Source organism: Chrysochloris asiatica, unplaced genomic scaffold, assembly GCF_000296735.1.
Source record: "Chrysochloris asiatica unplaced genomic scaffold, ChrAsi1.0 scaffold00324, whole genome shotgun sequence".
Lineage (NCBI taxonomy): Eukaryota > Metazoa > Chordata > Mammalia > Afrosoricida > Chrysochloridae > Chrysochloris > Chrysochloris asiatica.
In genome coordinates, this window is record NW_006408842.1 from 1,021,287 (window position 1) to 1,036,522 (window position 15,236).

The window sequence follows — 15,236 nt, forward strand, 5'->3', positions numbered from 1 at the left end:
AATGTCATACCAGAAGAAAGTAAAAGGTTATTGAGAAGACAAGTAAGAAGGAAAAGAACAAATAGGATGTCAGTAGAGACTCTGAAATTTGCTCTTCAATATAAAAATGTTATAGCAAATATAAGAAATGAGGAGATAAAAGACCTGAATAGAAAATTTCAAAGAGCAGCTCGAGAAGACAAAGTTAAATATTATGAAATGTGTAAAGACCTGGAGTCAGAAAACTAAAAGGGAAGAACATGCTCAGCATTTCTGAAATTTAGGGAACTGAAGAAAAAAAATTCATGCAATATTGAAGAATTTTATGGTCAAAATATTAAATGATGCAGAAACCATCTAAAGAAGATGGAAGGAATACAGAGTGACTGTACCAAAAAGTAATGGTCGATGTTCAACCATTTCAAGAGATAGAAGGTGGTTGATAGTCACTGATACTGAAGGAAGAAGTCCAAGGCTCACTGAAGGCACTGACAAAGAAAAGGCAATGGGAACTGATGGAATACAAATTGAAATCTTTCAACAAACTGATGTGGTAGTAGAGGAACTCATTCATTTATGCCAAGAAATTTAGAAGACAGCTCCCTAGCCAACTGATTGGAAGAGATCCATATTTGTGCCCATTCCAAAGACACAATGGAATGTGGAAATCATCAGACAATATCATTATATCCTATGCAAGTAAAATTTTGCTAAAAATAATTTTTAAATGGATGCAATAATACTTTGACAGGGAAATGCCAGATGTTGAATCCAGATTCAGACGAGGACGTGGAATGAAGGTTATAACTGCTGACGTTGGATGGTTCTTGGATGAAAGCAAAGAGTACCCGAAAGAAATTTGCCTGTGCTTTATTGACTATGCAAAGGCTTTTGATTGTGTGGATCATGACAAGATATGGTCAATACTGCGGAGAAATGAGTATTCTGAAACACATAATTGTGATCATGAGGAACCTGTACATAGACCAACACTTGTTCGAACAGAACAAGGGAACACTGAATTGTTTAAAATTAGAAAAGGGTTTTTTTCCCCATGATTGTATTATTTAATTCGAGAATCTGGATTAAATGAAGAATAACATGACATCAGGGTTGGAGGAAGACTCATTAACAATTTGAGATATGTAGATGATACAACCTTGCTTGCTGAAAGCCAAGAGGACTTAAAATACTTAATGATGAAGATCAAAGACCACAGCCTTCAGTATGGATTACACCTCAATGTGAAAAAACAAAATCCTCACCACTGGAGCAATAAATAAAATCCATATTAATGGAGAAAAGATTGAAGTTGTCAAAAACTTAACTTTGCTCAGATCAACTAACACTTATGGAAGTGTCAATCAATAAATCAAATAATGTATTGCATTAGTCAAATCTGCTTCAAAAGACCTCTTGAAAGTGTTCAAGAGCAAAAATGTCAGTTTGATGACTAGGTGTCCCTGATCCAAACCATGGTATAGCGTAATGGTTACGAATCGGGCTGCTACTCTCACAGTCAACAGTTCGAAACTACCAACTGTTCCACTGGAGAAAGATGAGGCTTTCTGCTCCCCTAAAGATTTATAGCCTTGGAAACCCTGTACAGGGTCACTATGAGTTGGAACTGACTCCATGGCACATAACAACAACATATTTATGTGAAAGTTGGACAATGAATAAGGAAAACCATAGAAGAATGGATGCATTTGAGTTATGGTGTTAGAGGAAAATATTAAAAGTACCATGAAGCACCAAAGGAACAAACAAATCTGTGTTGGAAAAAGTGTGGCCAGAATGCTCTTTAGAACCAAGGATGGCCAGACTTTATCTTTCATATTTTGGACATCATGCTCGGTAAAGTGAAGGGTCAGTGAAGAAGAGGAAGACCCCCAAGGAGATGGATTGACTCAGTGGCAAGCAACAATGGGTTCAAGAATAACAACAATTGTGATACTTGCGCAGGACTGGGCAGTGTTTCTTTCAGTTGGGCTTAAGGTCGCTATGAGTCGGTACTGATTGGATGGCACCTAATGACAACAACAACAAGACTGAAAATCAGGAACCAAAGATATCAATATACAATGAATCAACAATATACAGCAAAATGAGGGAAGAGTGTAAATACAGAACTTCCAAACGGAGATGAAGTCAAGTAGATTGCAAGATAAAACAGGCAGTTTTAAACTGGGAAATTGTGGTAATGCTAACACATTGGGCTGGTAGCGGAAAGGTCAGAAGTTCAAATTTACTAGCTGCTCCATGGGAGAAAGATGAATCTTGCTGCTTCTGTAAAGATTTAGTCTCAGAAACCCTATACAGGGTCGTTATGAGTCAGATTAAATAGACTCCATGGCACACAATCACCATCACCACCAAGGACCAAGAGAGGCATTGGCAATTCAGTAGTGTAATTCTCACCATTCATGCAGAGAGCCTGGTTCAGTAAGGCCAATGCACAGCCTCACTTATCTCTCAGTGGAGGTTTGCATATTGTGATGATAGAACCATTGTGGTTGGCTGTTAACCAAAAGGTCAGTGGTTCACACCCTCATGCTGCTTTGTCGGAGAAAGACAGGGCAGTCTGCTTCCATAAAGACTCTTGTTTTTGTTAAATGCCTTCGAGTCGGTTCTGACCCATAGCTACCCTGTATAGGGTTTCTGAGGAGTGACTGGTGAGCTTGAACCACTGATCTTGTAGTTCAAACGGCTTTGTAGTCTAGTGCATTAACCCACAGTGCCACACCAGGACTCCAGAAAGATTGGTGGTGGTGGTGATTATGTGCCGTGGAGTTGGTTCCAACTCATAGTGACCCTGTACAGGGTTTCCAAGGCTGGGAATCTTTACAGGAGCAGAAAGCCTCATCTTTCTCCTGCAGAACAGCTGGTAGTTTCGAATTGCTGACCTTGAGGTTCACAGCCTGATTCACAACCACTATGCTACCAGAGCTCCTTCCATAAAGATTACTACCTTGGAAAGCCTATGGGGCAGTTCTCCTCTGTCTCACAGGGTCTCCATGACTCTGAATAGACTTGATGGCAGTGTGATTGGGTATATGATGCTGAATAGGTTTCAGTGGTATTTGCAGACTAAGGCAGGCTAGGAAGAAAAGTTGGTGATCTACTGAAAACCAGCTAGTGAAAATGGTGTGGATTACAATGGTCTGTGCCCCCAAAAGATCATGGAGATGAGGCAGAGATCCATGCAGCTGTGCAGGGGGTCACCAGAACATAGGGACTGACTAAAACAACCAGTGTACAAATGAATAAAACGAATGAAGTATCACAAGTAGACATGTGAGTGTTCCATGTCCAGATCTAAAAGTTTATATATCTGAAGTGCCAAAAACTTCTATTTCAATTTTAAATGAATTATTTAATATCTTCTCATCTGGAAAACAAGAAATTAATTTGTATTCAGCATTGCCTGGTATTTGATCTGATGGGGTAATAGGATTTCACCCTTCATAAATTTGTCTTTTCTACAAGAATGATCTCAAAATCCTCTACTGTTTGAATAGCACAATCCGTATGCAAACAGCCTGCATGCAGACAGACGAACTTAGATTTACTCAAGATTGGTGGGACTTGTGGAAACTCCCAAGTCTTCTGCTTCAGAGTCCCCTGGAGAAGTGGGGCAGGCAGATTACCTGTAGTTCTGGTGGAACTCCGGGATAGCCCTTCTCTCCTTTGGGACCATGCTGCCCTCGCTCTCCTCGTGGTCCCAGGTCACCTTTGTCTCCTTTCTCACCTTTGGCCCCTTCATGACCAGTGGCCCCATTATTGCCATTGTTTCCATGATTCCCTAAAACAAGCAGACATCATTGGTTGAGAAAACCTAATCCCCCCTACTCACTCGTGTCACCGTCTGCTTCCAGACACACATGGCCTTTATCTTTAAAGATGTCCAAACTCAACTGTGAAAGGGCACCATCTCAAAGAATCCAAATACTGTCACGCTGTGAAAGAGCATCCCTTTTAGATGGCACACTAGGCTCTGAAAGTATCTGACATATCCTAAGGCTCCAAATCGGTTTTTGTTTCTGAAGCAAGTCTTCGGAAAAATTGTGTAGAAGCTGATTATTTCATAATCATTGATAATAGCAAGATTAGAAACCACCTAAATAGCCACAACCTCTAGAAGAGCTAAGTTTGTTGTTGTTGTTTGAATGGTAAAAAAATGCTGAGAAACAACACATAAGGACAGGTAGACATATTCAAGAAACTTTTTAAGATTAAGAACTATTATAAATCAATAGGGATAACACGATAGTATTTTTGTTTGAAAAAAATATATAGGTACACGTTGTATCCAATAAGGGGAAAAAGCTAGAAGAATTTATATAAAATATATTGAGGTTTATGTTTATCCTGAATGGTTGAATCAAAAGTGAATTTATGCCATTTTAAATACTTTCCTGTCTTTTAAAGGTCTTCTATAATGAACATGTATCACTTTTATGGAGTACTGGTGTGGCACTATAGGATAAACACTGGACTGCTAACCACAAGGTTATTGGTTCAAACCCACCAGCTGTTCCTCAGAAACCCCTATACAGGGTCTCTATGAGTTGGAACGGACTCAATGGCAGTTAACAACAACAGCGTCACTTTTATAACTGGGGTTGTTGTTGTTGTTAAGTGCCGTCGAGTCAATTCCGACCCATAGTGACCCTGCATAGGGTTTCCAAGGAGCAGCTGGTGAGCTGGAACCACCGACCTTGCAGCTCGAACGGCTTTGCAGTTTGACGCATTAGCCCACAGCGCCACACCAGGACTCCCATAACTAAGGTGGAGGAAGGGAAATAAAATCACCGATGAAAATGGTGGTGGTGGTTATGTGCTGTGGAGTCGATACCGATTCATAGCCAACCTGCATAATGTTTCTGAGGCTATAAATCTTTATGGGAGCAGAAAGTCTCATCGTTTCCCCATGGAACAGCTAGTAGTTATGAACTGCTGACCTTGAGGTTAGCAGCTTGATTCGTAATGATAATTTAGAAAGCTGGATTTGAACAGCAATTTCAACTCCTCCCCTTTCTTTGACACTAAGGGACCAATTTGCACATCTTCTTTACTTTTCTTTTTACTGAATTCCAGGCCCTTTTGCTGCTTATTTTGCATGCTACCTTTGGTCAGGTGTCACACCAGGCTTGCAATCCTCTCAGGTGGGTGAATTTTGATGGTGCTTACAGATTAATGTGCTCCAGTCCAGGAGCCCTGGTAGCATAGTGAATTAAGTTTTGTGTCGCTCACTGCAGAGTCAGTGTTTCTAACCTGCCAATCACTTTGCTGCATACAGATGAGGCTATCTGCTCCCATAAATATTTACAGTCTCAGAAACCTTAAGCAGCAATCCTACTTTGTCCTAAAGAGTGGCTCTGAGTCAGAATTGAGGCAGTCCGTTTTTGGTGCTCGATTAACAAAGCTGTTTCCTGATGGAAAACATTTAGCCAAGGCTATCCTGTTCTGTCCTGATGTGGTGCTGCGGGTTAATGCGTTGGACTGCAAAGTTGTTTGAATTGCAAGGAACGTCGGTGGTTCAAGCTTACCAGTCACTCCTCAGAAACACCATACAGTGGCTTTATGTGTCAGAACCTACTCAACAGCACTTAACAAAAGCAACAATCCTGTTCTGTGAGGTACTGATGCTGCAGGATAAGCACTGGAATGTTAACCTCAAGATCAGAGGTTCAAACCCATCAGCTACTCCTTGGAAACCCTATACAGAATCACTATGCATTAGACTAGACTAAGCACTTAACAACTGAACTCTGAAAAGAGGTTCTGCCCCCATGGCTTTGCCTGAAGAGGTGGTGGTGCTTATGTGCCGTGCAGTCGGTTGCGACTCATAGCAACCCTGTACAGGGTTTCCGAGGCTGTAAATCTTTACGGAAGCAGAAAGCCTCATCTTTCTCTCGTGGAATTGCTGGTAGTTTCAAACTGCTGACCTTGAGGTTCACACCCCAATTCGTAACTGCCTGAAGAGGAGGTAGATAATAAAATCCCATGTAGGAGTAGATCTGGGGTCTTGGCTGTCCTTGCCTGGGCAGGCCCAGGGTAACAGAACATTCTAGAACTCCCCTTGCCTGTCAGCACAGAAGCAACAGAGTAAAGAGATGGCTGCCTTCTGGGTCTACAGGTGACCTGGTGCAGCTCCATGGAATTATCATACCATTTGTGAAGGCGCATAAATATTTCCGTGAGCCCAAGCAAGGCCCTGAGAGACAGCTGAGCATGGAGGGACCTTTAGGCTGGGAGAAGGAGAGCTTAGCTGGATGAAGGAGCAGGCAGAAGGGTGCACAACTCGGCATATAGCATTGTGGACCGAGGACGATGACCTGACTGATTGCTCTCCTCTCCAAACCCACCCTCACCCCGTCATACTCCCCTGTTTCAACTGTCCTGTGGCAGAAACACCCAAGTGAAGAGTGCGTCCCAACTAACGTAAGGAATGCTAGTGAAGTGGTTCCCATGAATTGGTATCCCAGGATGCCTAGTGACTTTGGGACTATGCAAGTGGTATCAAAATAAATGCTATATATTTATACTATTCCACCTAAACTAGGCTAATAAACCCAGTTCCCCTACCCAACATGGGATTTTCCATGCATCCCCTTGGGATTACACACAAGTAATCCTAAATTATTTGTTTGTTCTTGGCTCTTATTTTAGTAGAGTTGAAGATCAGCACTGGACTGCAAACCACAAGGTCAGCAGTTTAAACTCTCCAACTATTCCTTAGAAACCCTATACAGAGTCACTATGAATCGGAACCAACTTGATGGCACTTAACAACAACAACAACACAGTCAGCCTAGTGAGCAACCATTGCACACCTAAGTCATCCTTACCTGGAATGCCAGGGGGGCCTGGAGGTCCAGGGGGGCCTTGGTAGCCTCGGAAGCCATAGTCTCCATGGCAACACTTGCTGCAGTCTGGGGGCAGTCCTCCAGTTTGGGGAGACTTGAAGAAGATACAAAGAGAAACTTCAGAGAAAGATACCCAAGGGTAATTAGGATTTAAAAAATTTCTTCTGGCATTAGTCCCTAGGTGAGCCTTGGTTTAACTTCAAAAGATAGCATCAGAAAAGGAGGTGGAGGGTGGAGATGTCAGAGTGCAGGGTCAGGGAGTAGCTACTGAGGGAGGTCACAGTAGAGTCAGTAGAAGAACATGTTCTTTGGAAGAGTGTGAGAGGTGGTGGGGAAGGGAGGTGAGGAAGGACTTGGAGGAAGTACTTTCCTGTTGCTCTTGATAGAGTCCTGGTGTGGTGCTATGGGTTAATGTGCTGGACTGCAAGGTCAGTCTGAACTGCAAGGTCGACAGTTCAAGTTCACCAACCATTTCTTGAGAACCCTATACAGGGTCGCTATGAGTTGGAACCAACTCCACGGCACTTAACAACAACAACATTGATAGAATCCTGGGTGGCACTGTAAGATAAGCACTGGGTTTCTAACTGCCAAGTTGATGGTTCAAACCCACCAGCCACTTCTCAGAAACCCTACACAGGCAGGAACCAACTTGATAGCACTTAACAGCCACAACAGTTGTTGTTGTTGTAATGTGCCATGGATTTGGTTCTGACTCATAGAGACCCTGTACAGGGTTTCTGAGGCTGCAGATCTTTATGGGAGCAAAAAGCCTCATCTTTCTCCCACGGAACAGCTGGTAGTTTCGAACTGCTGATCCTGAGGTTCACAACCCAATTCATAACCACTATGCTACCAGAGCTCCTTGGCAACAGCAAGTAGAGGAGGTACAAATGGTAAAACCCTCAGCTACTAACTGAAAGACTGCACCTTGGAAGAAAGGTCTGGTGATCTACTCTCCAAAAATCATAACTTGAACCCCTTATGACGTGCAGTTCTACTCTGACACACATAGGGTCAGCCTGAATTGGAATAAACTCCTTGGCAACTGGTTTGGTTTTGGTCTTCCTTTTTTTTGTTTTTTTAAATCTATTCATGATGCAGGCAGTTAAGTTGAGAGTTTGGCCGTTTGAATCCTTGGAAGAAAGGCCTTTCAATCTACTTCCGGAAATAGCAGCTACTGAAATTCCTATGGAGCAAGTTCTATTCTAACACACACGGGGTCAACATGAAATGGAGTTAAGTCAAGGGCAACTGGTATACTGAGGCTGAGGCTGGGTTAAGGGTTCTTAGAAAATTGTCGTAATGTTGGCTTTTCACACTGACACAGCATACTTAACTTACTGTAGGAAATTGAAAGACGTATTCATTCAACCAAACAATTTTTATTGATTGCCTAGATTTGGAAGCAACTTTAACTTCTTAAAAATAAGTGTTTAACATGATGGTCTCTTTCATATTCCACGTCAAAGTATAATGAACACTTTTTGGGTATGAAACATACTCCAATAGAACACTGAGTTAAATGCCTATCTATACAAAAATAAATGTCTAAAATTGGGCTTGTTAGACGATCTCAAAGAGCTTGAGATCTAGTCAAAAGTAATTGGCAAAAGAGTTAAGTTGCTTATAAAATTTTGATTTTCATCTAAATTGGCAAATTGGCCTTTTAATTCTATCATACAAAATATTTGTGAAAACTTTTTCCTATAGTCCAGTTGTCTTTTGAAAACAGCTACTGGAGTCCTGGTGTGGTGCTGTAGGATAAGCACTGGATTACTAACCTAAGGTCGATGGTTCAAACTCACCAGCCTATACTTGGACACCTTATACAGAGTTTCATAGAGTGAGAATGACTGCACAGCACTTAGAACAAAAACAGCAACATTGTTGATAAGGTGTTCTTAAAAGAACAAAGAAAAAGAGGAGGGAGGGAAGAATTTCAAGTTCAAGTTTTCCTTATCATTAGACATTCAAGCAAAGAATACTTATACTACACTTTCTGTACATTTAGACATTTCTTTCTTCCTTTTCTTTTCTTTTTTAACAAAAATTACTTGGATATTTTCCCTGCTTTCTTGTCCCTTTTTCCTAAAGGCCTCCACCAAGCTACTCAGAGAGCACACAGACGATATTGGCAGTCTGAGTATTCTCCTGTGACAGTTCAGAGCCCAGATCTTGAGTGTTCAGGACCTCTCAATTTAACATTGACTTCTGGTCTAGTTCCCTGTCCACCAGGACCAGCCCTAGACTTGTGGGATGGGAATCTATGAAAACCTCCTTTCAAACTAGTGGAGGAAAAGAAAATTAGCTAAAGAAACTGGACTGAGGTCAGAGATTTCAAGACACTTGGAAAAGCACCGCCCCATCCTCCAATCCAAAAATGTAATCTGAGAAATCTTCCATATTTTCCTGGTATGGTTTTGCTAATGTGAAATACAGTTTTTTAAACCCCAAGAAATCCAGGGCTCTGCCAAGAGTGGATTTTAGGAAAGGACGAGGGTGGGGGAGGAGGGAACTTTCTAAAGGGAAATCATTTGTTAAAGTAGAGAACAAAAAGATTGTGACTCTTGAAAATGTCAGAAAGACCATGGGGAGGGAACCAGGATTCCTGTCTGAGTTCTGCCTGAAGTCACTGTGTTCTTTTTTCTTGTCTATTAGATTAAACAATTGGAAAAAATGGTCATGAATTTCCTTCCCAGCTCTGAGTTGCAAGCAAAGATACTGAGGCCATTTCCAAAGCCTTAAATAATCATTGAGAAATATTTTGGTTTCAAAGTTTTGTTTCAGAGAGGAGATGGGGTTGCTGGTACCAGAACTAACTAGAGCTAAATATGGGCACCCAAGTTCATTGGAGACACTCCAAGAGCACAGAGCCACCACCCAAACAGCAAAAGACTTGGGGGTACTACTAATTGAGTAGCTCCTGAGAGTCCACCCTCCTGCATCACATGTCCTTCCCTCTGACTTTGTCTTTCATGGTTCAGTTACATGGAACAATGTTTATGAGTCTATTGATAAAATCTGAGAATGAGTTGAAAAGAGTTCAAACTGAAAAGTTTTTGCCTAGGTAAGGGAGAAGTTACAAAGGGGTAGCTGCTCTATGTCTGTCACCCTCTAAAGTTTATCAACCCCTACACCAAAGTCAGGTACATTGGGGACATGCAGATGAGCATCATGGGAGAAGAGAGTTGTGTCTCAGACAAGACACATTCCCTCCATTTTGAAGGTGGTAGCTATTCAGAACTGAGTTATACTATTATTCACTGAGGAGTCTCTGGGTAGTGCAATAGGATACTCTTGGCTGCTAACTTAAAAGTTGGCAGTTCAAACCCACCTGCACTCCTCAAGAGAAAAGACTTGGTGATTTGCTCCTGTAAAGATTACAGCCTAGAAAATTAGAGCTATTCTACTCTGTCATATGGGGAGTCCTGGTGTGGCGACACTGGTAATGTGCTGGACCTCATAGTTGTTAGTTCAAACCCACCAGCCACTCCTCGGAGATCCTAAACAGGGTCTCCATGAGATGGCACATACCAAGAACGCCTCTATCCTATTCCCATATATAGGGTCTCTAGGAGTTGGAATTGACTTGATGAACATATATACACACACACCACAAACGATTAAGCAAGGTCTCTAAGGGACTCAAATGATTTGTGATTGATCAGCTGCTAACCTAAAGATTGGCAGTTCCAACTCACCCAGTAGCTCCATGAGAGAAAAGTCTGGAAATCTACTTCCTTAAAGATTGTTGTTGTTGTTAAGTGTTGTCCAGTGGGCTCTTACTCATAGTGATCCTGTATAGGGGTTCTGAGGAACAGCTGGTGGGTTTGAAGTGCTGACCTTGTGGTTCACAGTCCAGTGCTGACCCACAGTGCTACACCAGAAGTCCGTATGGAGCTTCATTCTGCTCTTAACAATTGGGGTCACCATGAGTTGAAATCAACTTGATGGAACAGATTGATATTAAGTGTAGGTCTAGAAAACAGAGTTCATAGTTCCTTCTCTAATTCAAGAAAAAAAAAGGAGAAGGAAAATGGGAAAAGAGACAGAGGGAGAAAAAGATGCCCAAGAGGGTAAGAGGATATTGATAAAGGTGAACGACAAAGAGACTGCAGAAAACAGGTCAGAGACAAGACATCTGCTCCCTAAACTCTCTGCCCCCTTGAATCCACCCTAAACTCAGAGCCAGAGTTTTCTTTCTAGAACACAAATGTAATGACTTCACAGCTCCACTGTGAATGGGTGAACAAACACATTGACAAAATCAGATCTGAACTCTTTAACCAATGCACAGAATCATCCCAACCTGGGGCCCAAATCACTTCATGGTGGTCTCTGTGAATCCTCACTGGGCTGTGTGATGCTCTGTGTCCTGGTATGTGGTTTTGATCTCTGTGTCCTGGTATGTGGTTTTGATCTCGACTCCTGACACCTGTCCTTGGTCATCTCATTTTTAATTTAAGATCCATCTCAGCTACCAGGGCCACTCTGACACTTTCCCTTATCACAGTGTATTTTATTGTTTGTTAATGTAGCCCATGTCAACTCTTTCTTATAGGAGCCCTCGTAGCATAGTAGTTGAAGGTTGGTTTGAACCTCTCAGTCACTCGGAGGGTAGAAAAGATGGCAATTTGCTTCCGTTAAGATTGTTGTTAAGTGTCATTGAGTTGGATCGGACCAATAGCAACCCTATACAGGTTTTCCGAGGAGCGACTGGTGAGTGTGAACCACCGACCTTGCAGTTCAAATGGCTTTGCAGTCTGTCACATTAACCCACAGCACCACACCAGGTCCGTTAAGATTACAGCCTTGGAAAACCTATGAGGGTTGTACTGCTTTGTCCTATCGAGTGAGCTAACAACATGTATGTTTGGTTTAGAGTCCTTCTGGTCCCTAGGTGGCCCAAATGAGCCTGCTGAGCCACTGTACAGTAAGCACTGGACCATGAACCACAAAGTCCATGGTCTAAACCTACCAGCTGCTCCTCAGAAACCCTGTACAGGGTCACTATGAGTCGGAACTGACTCAATGGTACTTAACAACAACAATAACAACTTTTGATAAATGGAGTCCTGATGTGGCACTGTAGGGTAAGCACTGGAGTGCTAACTGCAAGGTCAGCAGTTCAAAACCACCAGTCACTCCTTGGAAACTGTATATAGGGTCACTATGAGTCGGAACCTACTCAACAGCGCCTAACAACAGTAACAATTAACATACAAGCTTGGTTTGAAACCACACAGTGGTGCTTTGGATCTGCAGCCAAGAAAAAACTCGGGAGCTGTTCTACTCTGTAACACGTGGGGTCACTGGAAGTCCGAATCTGCTCACAGCCATGGGTTTGATTCTGTTTTAGAGTTCTTTAGTTCCCCCTAACACTTTGTGACCAGCAAAGGAGAACAAGATCAAAGAAAGGGAAAGGAGGAAGACGTGGGGCAAGAAGAAAGAATATAGTACAAATACAATTCTAAATTTAATTAGGGACACTATTCATTGATGGAGTTCTGTGTGGCACTGTGGGTTAATGCAGTGCACTGTATGGTCATTTTAAACCGAGGGGTCATCGGTTCGAGCTCACCAGTCACTCCTTGGAAGCCCTATACAGGGTCACTATAGGTCGGAACCAACTCAACGGCACTTAACAACAACATGGTGTGGAGCTGTATGATCAGCACTGGACTGTGAACCATAAGGTTGGCAGTTCAAACCCATCAACTGCTCCTTGGAAAACCAATACAGGGTTTCTATTAGTTGAAGTGTACTCAACAGGCAGTTAACAGCAACAAGCCATTGGTAGAGATAATCTGTTGCATTGAAAGCCTGTGGGATACCCCAAAGTTAAATCTCCATAATATGTAATGTTGGGAACTGGTTTGAAAACACCTAGGAACCCAGGATGTTGGTGTTAAGTGCCATTAAATAGGTTTGACTCACAGCGACCCTGTATAGGTTTTCAGGATAGAAGGTGTCATTTGAATTCCAGTGACCTATCTGGCATATAATATCCCCTGACAATCTATATCTGCCTCCCGCCTCACACGGTCACTACCAGGAAAGACCCAGAAGTGAGCCCCGTTGCCATAGCATTGATTCTAACGCATGTGTGGCAGAGTAGAGCTGTCCTCCCCAGGGTTTTTTCTAATGGATACTTTTTTTGGAAGCAGTTCAGCAGGTCTTTCTTCTGAGGTACCTCTACATGGACAGGAAGAGTTTACACCACCCAAGGATTCCATTGAAAGGAGAAGTCGACATCAATCCTTGGACAAGAGTGAATACATCACCACCACAAAAAAAACAAACCCTACAAATCACCTTTAGCCAAAAGATTGTCAGATGAAAGGACACACTCCAAAAGCAGGATCCTGTTAACAGGCTATGGATCATGTTTCCTTTTTCTGCTGACACACAAGAGTTTAGGCAGTGGCATCAAGCGCTCAGGTTGGAAGTCATAAATTCTAGACCTTGATCTGTAGCCATGTGTGATCTTGGTCTGTTCCTATAACCACACTCAGACCTAGCCTCTCAAAATGTGATGAGGGCCTTAGATTTCAACTACAGAAACTTTTTTAGGGCACAGAAACAGTTCATTCTATCAGTGAAGTCTATTTGCCTGTAGTAATTGGAAGTAATCCTTGTATTCCCTGCTCCCATCTGTTTTTAGCAGACTAGACGTCCAGAAGGTGAGTCAAAATCTCTTCCTGTTCTTAATGTTTTACATTAACTATCGCTTCACCAAGTTGTAACTGAATACACTGGAGTCCTGGTGTGGCACTAATGTGTCAAGACTGCAAAGTCGTTTGAACTGCAAGGTCGGTGGTTCAAGATCACCAGCTGCTCCTTGGAAACCCTATACAGGGTCGCTATGGGTCGGAATCGACTCAATGACACTTAACAACAACACTGGAGCCTTAACATACTCCCGTGTCCTTGTTGTCATACGCCATCAAGTTGGTTCTGCCTCACAGTGATCCCATGCACGACAGAACAAGATTCTGCTGGTCTTGTACCATCTATGTTTGCGCCTGTCATTGTAGCCACTATATCAATCCATCTCTTTGAGGGACTTCCACTCCCTACCACCTTAAAAGAGTTAATGATGTTTCCTTAGAAGCAGAACTTAAACCTGGAAAAACAAATGAAGTGCTCTGGCATATCAAGAGTCAAATCCTACAATACTGTTTTCATTTTAAATATACGCAGTCCTTTTGTTTGGCTTTGGGTTTAAACAGGCTGAGCATATAGGCTTAGCAATCTAGACTGCTCTAAATCCCATATCAAAGTAGGCTGACTCCAAACAGTCCAGCCAACTCACAGCATCACAGTTGATTGTGTTTGACAAACTCAAAGGGCAGCTTCTCCCTGCTGGCAAGTATCACGGAATCTGCCTGCGTTATGGTGAGCAAATGATTATCTACAGCAATCCTGCTATCTGCAGAGGTTAGCTTCCTGCCTTTGGCACCAATAGAGCAAGAAAAGCAATCAGCTTTTGGCATAAAAGGGAACTGACTTTCCATGGGCTTCTTTCTGATGGACTGTCAAATACTGGTTCTCTTTTGCACACTGTTGCTTACCTCTGCTGATTTTCTTGCCTAGCAGACACTGCAGTCCCACTCACAATCCAGAAACCCCGTAAGTACTACGGCAAACTTCTCAAAAGCATTGATCCTAAGACTCTGATCCCAACAAAAAACAGTAACAGCAACATTCCACTTTGACAATAATCCTTAGAAGAGAATTCTGAGTACCTGGCCCCAGAATGGGGTGATCTGGACTAGGTCATCTACCTCGGGGTGCGGTAGCTCATCTGGTCTCTGGGGTTTTAGGTCTGTAGAAGTGTTATTATCCACACTCCCAGTTTTAGGATGGCTCCGCTCTCTCACTTTCTCCCTCCAGGAATCGCTACGGCCAGTCTGCTGGTGGCTTTGCACTATTCTCGCCACCGCTTTCTTAGCTCTTCCGCTCACCTCCATGTATTCGTCTTGACACAGGCAAAATGGGAGGAAAAACAGAGCCAGCAGGTGCCAACAGGCGAGCTTTCTCCGGAGCATGGTTCCCAGCAGAGCCTCGGAGCCTCGCGGATGGAGCTGAGGGCGGAGGCAGCAGCACTGGGGTGCTTTTCTGCTTTGGTGGGTAATAAATACGGCTGCAGGCAGCCAGAGTGACAAGCAGCCCTCCTCCCAGCAGAACAGCCCCATTCATCACATTCCCACACCCCAGGGGAAACCGACTTGGTGTGCACAGCTCCCAGTTGGTGGGGTTCATAAATGTCACACCTTGGCACGTTGTAGTGAAAAGTGTGACGAAAACATACACAACCCTCTGGAAACAGAGAGCATGTGTCCAGCCAGGGCTTTGCTTTCGTGATTCCACATGGAAAGG

At 42.9% G+C, this 15,236-nt stretch overlaps 1 protein-coding gene across 2 annotated transcripts in view; it reads right to left on the reverse strand.

Annotated features, from left to right (window-relative positions):
* Positions 1 to 14,921, reverse strand: part of C1QTNF3 (C1q and tumor necrosis factor related protein 3) — a 33,135-nt gene extending 18,214 nt beyond the window's left edge. Inside the window, exons 1-3 of one of the 2 annotated variants that reach the window (XM_006875377.1) lie at positions 14,603 to 14,921; positions 6,834 to 6,945; positions 3,630 to 3,784 (exon numbers count right to left, since the gene is read on the reverse strand). In XM_006875377.1, the coding sequence (XP_006875439.1) occupies positions 3,630 to 3,784; positions 6,834 to 6,945; positions 14,603 to 14,905 (570 nt within the window). In that variant the 5' untranslated portion in view covers positions 14,906 to 14,921. The remainder of the gene's footprint in view (positions 1 to 3,629; positions 3,785 to 6,833; positions 6,946 to 14,602) is intronic. The other variant, XM_006875378.1, reaches the window with a different exon arrangement.
* Between the last annotated feature and the right edge of the window lie 315 nt (positions 14,922 to 15,236).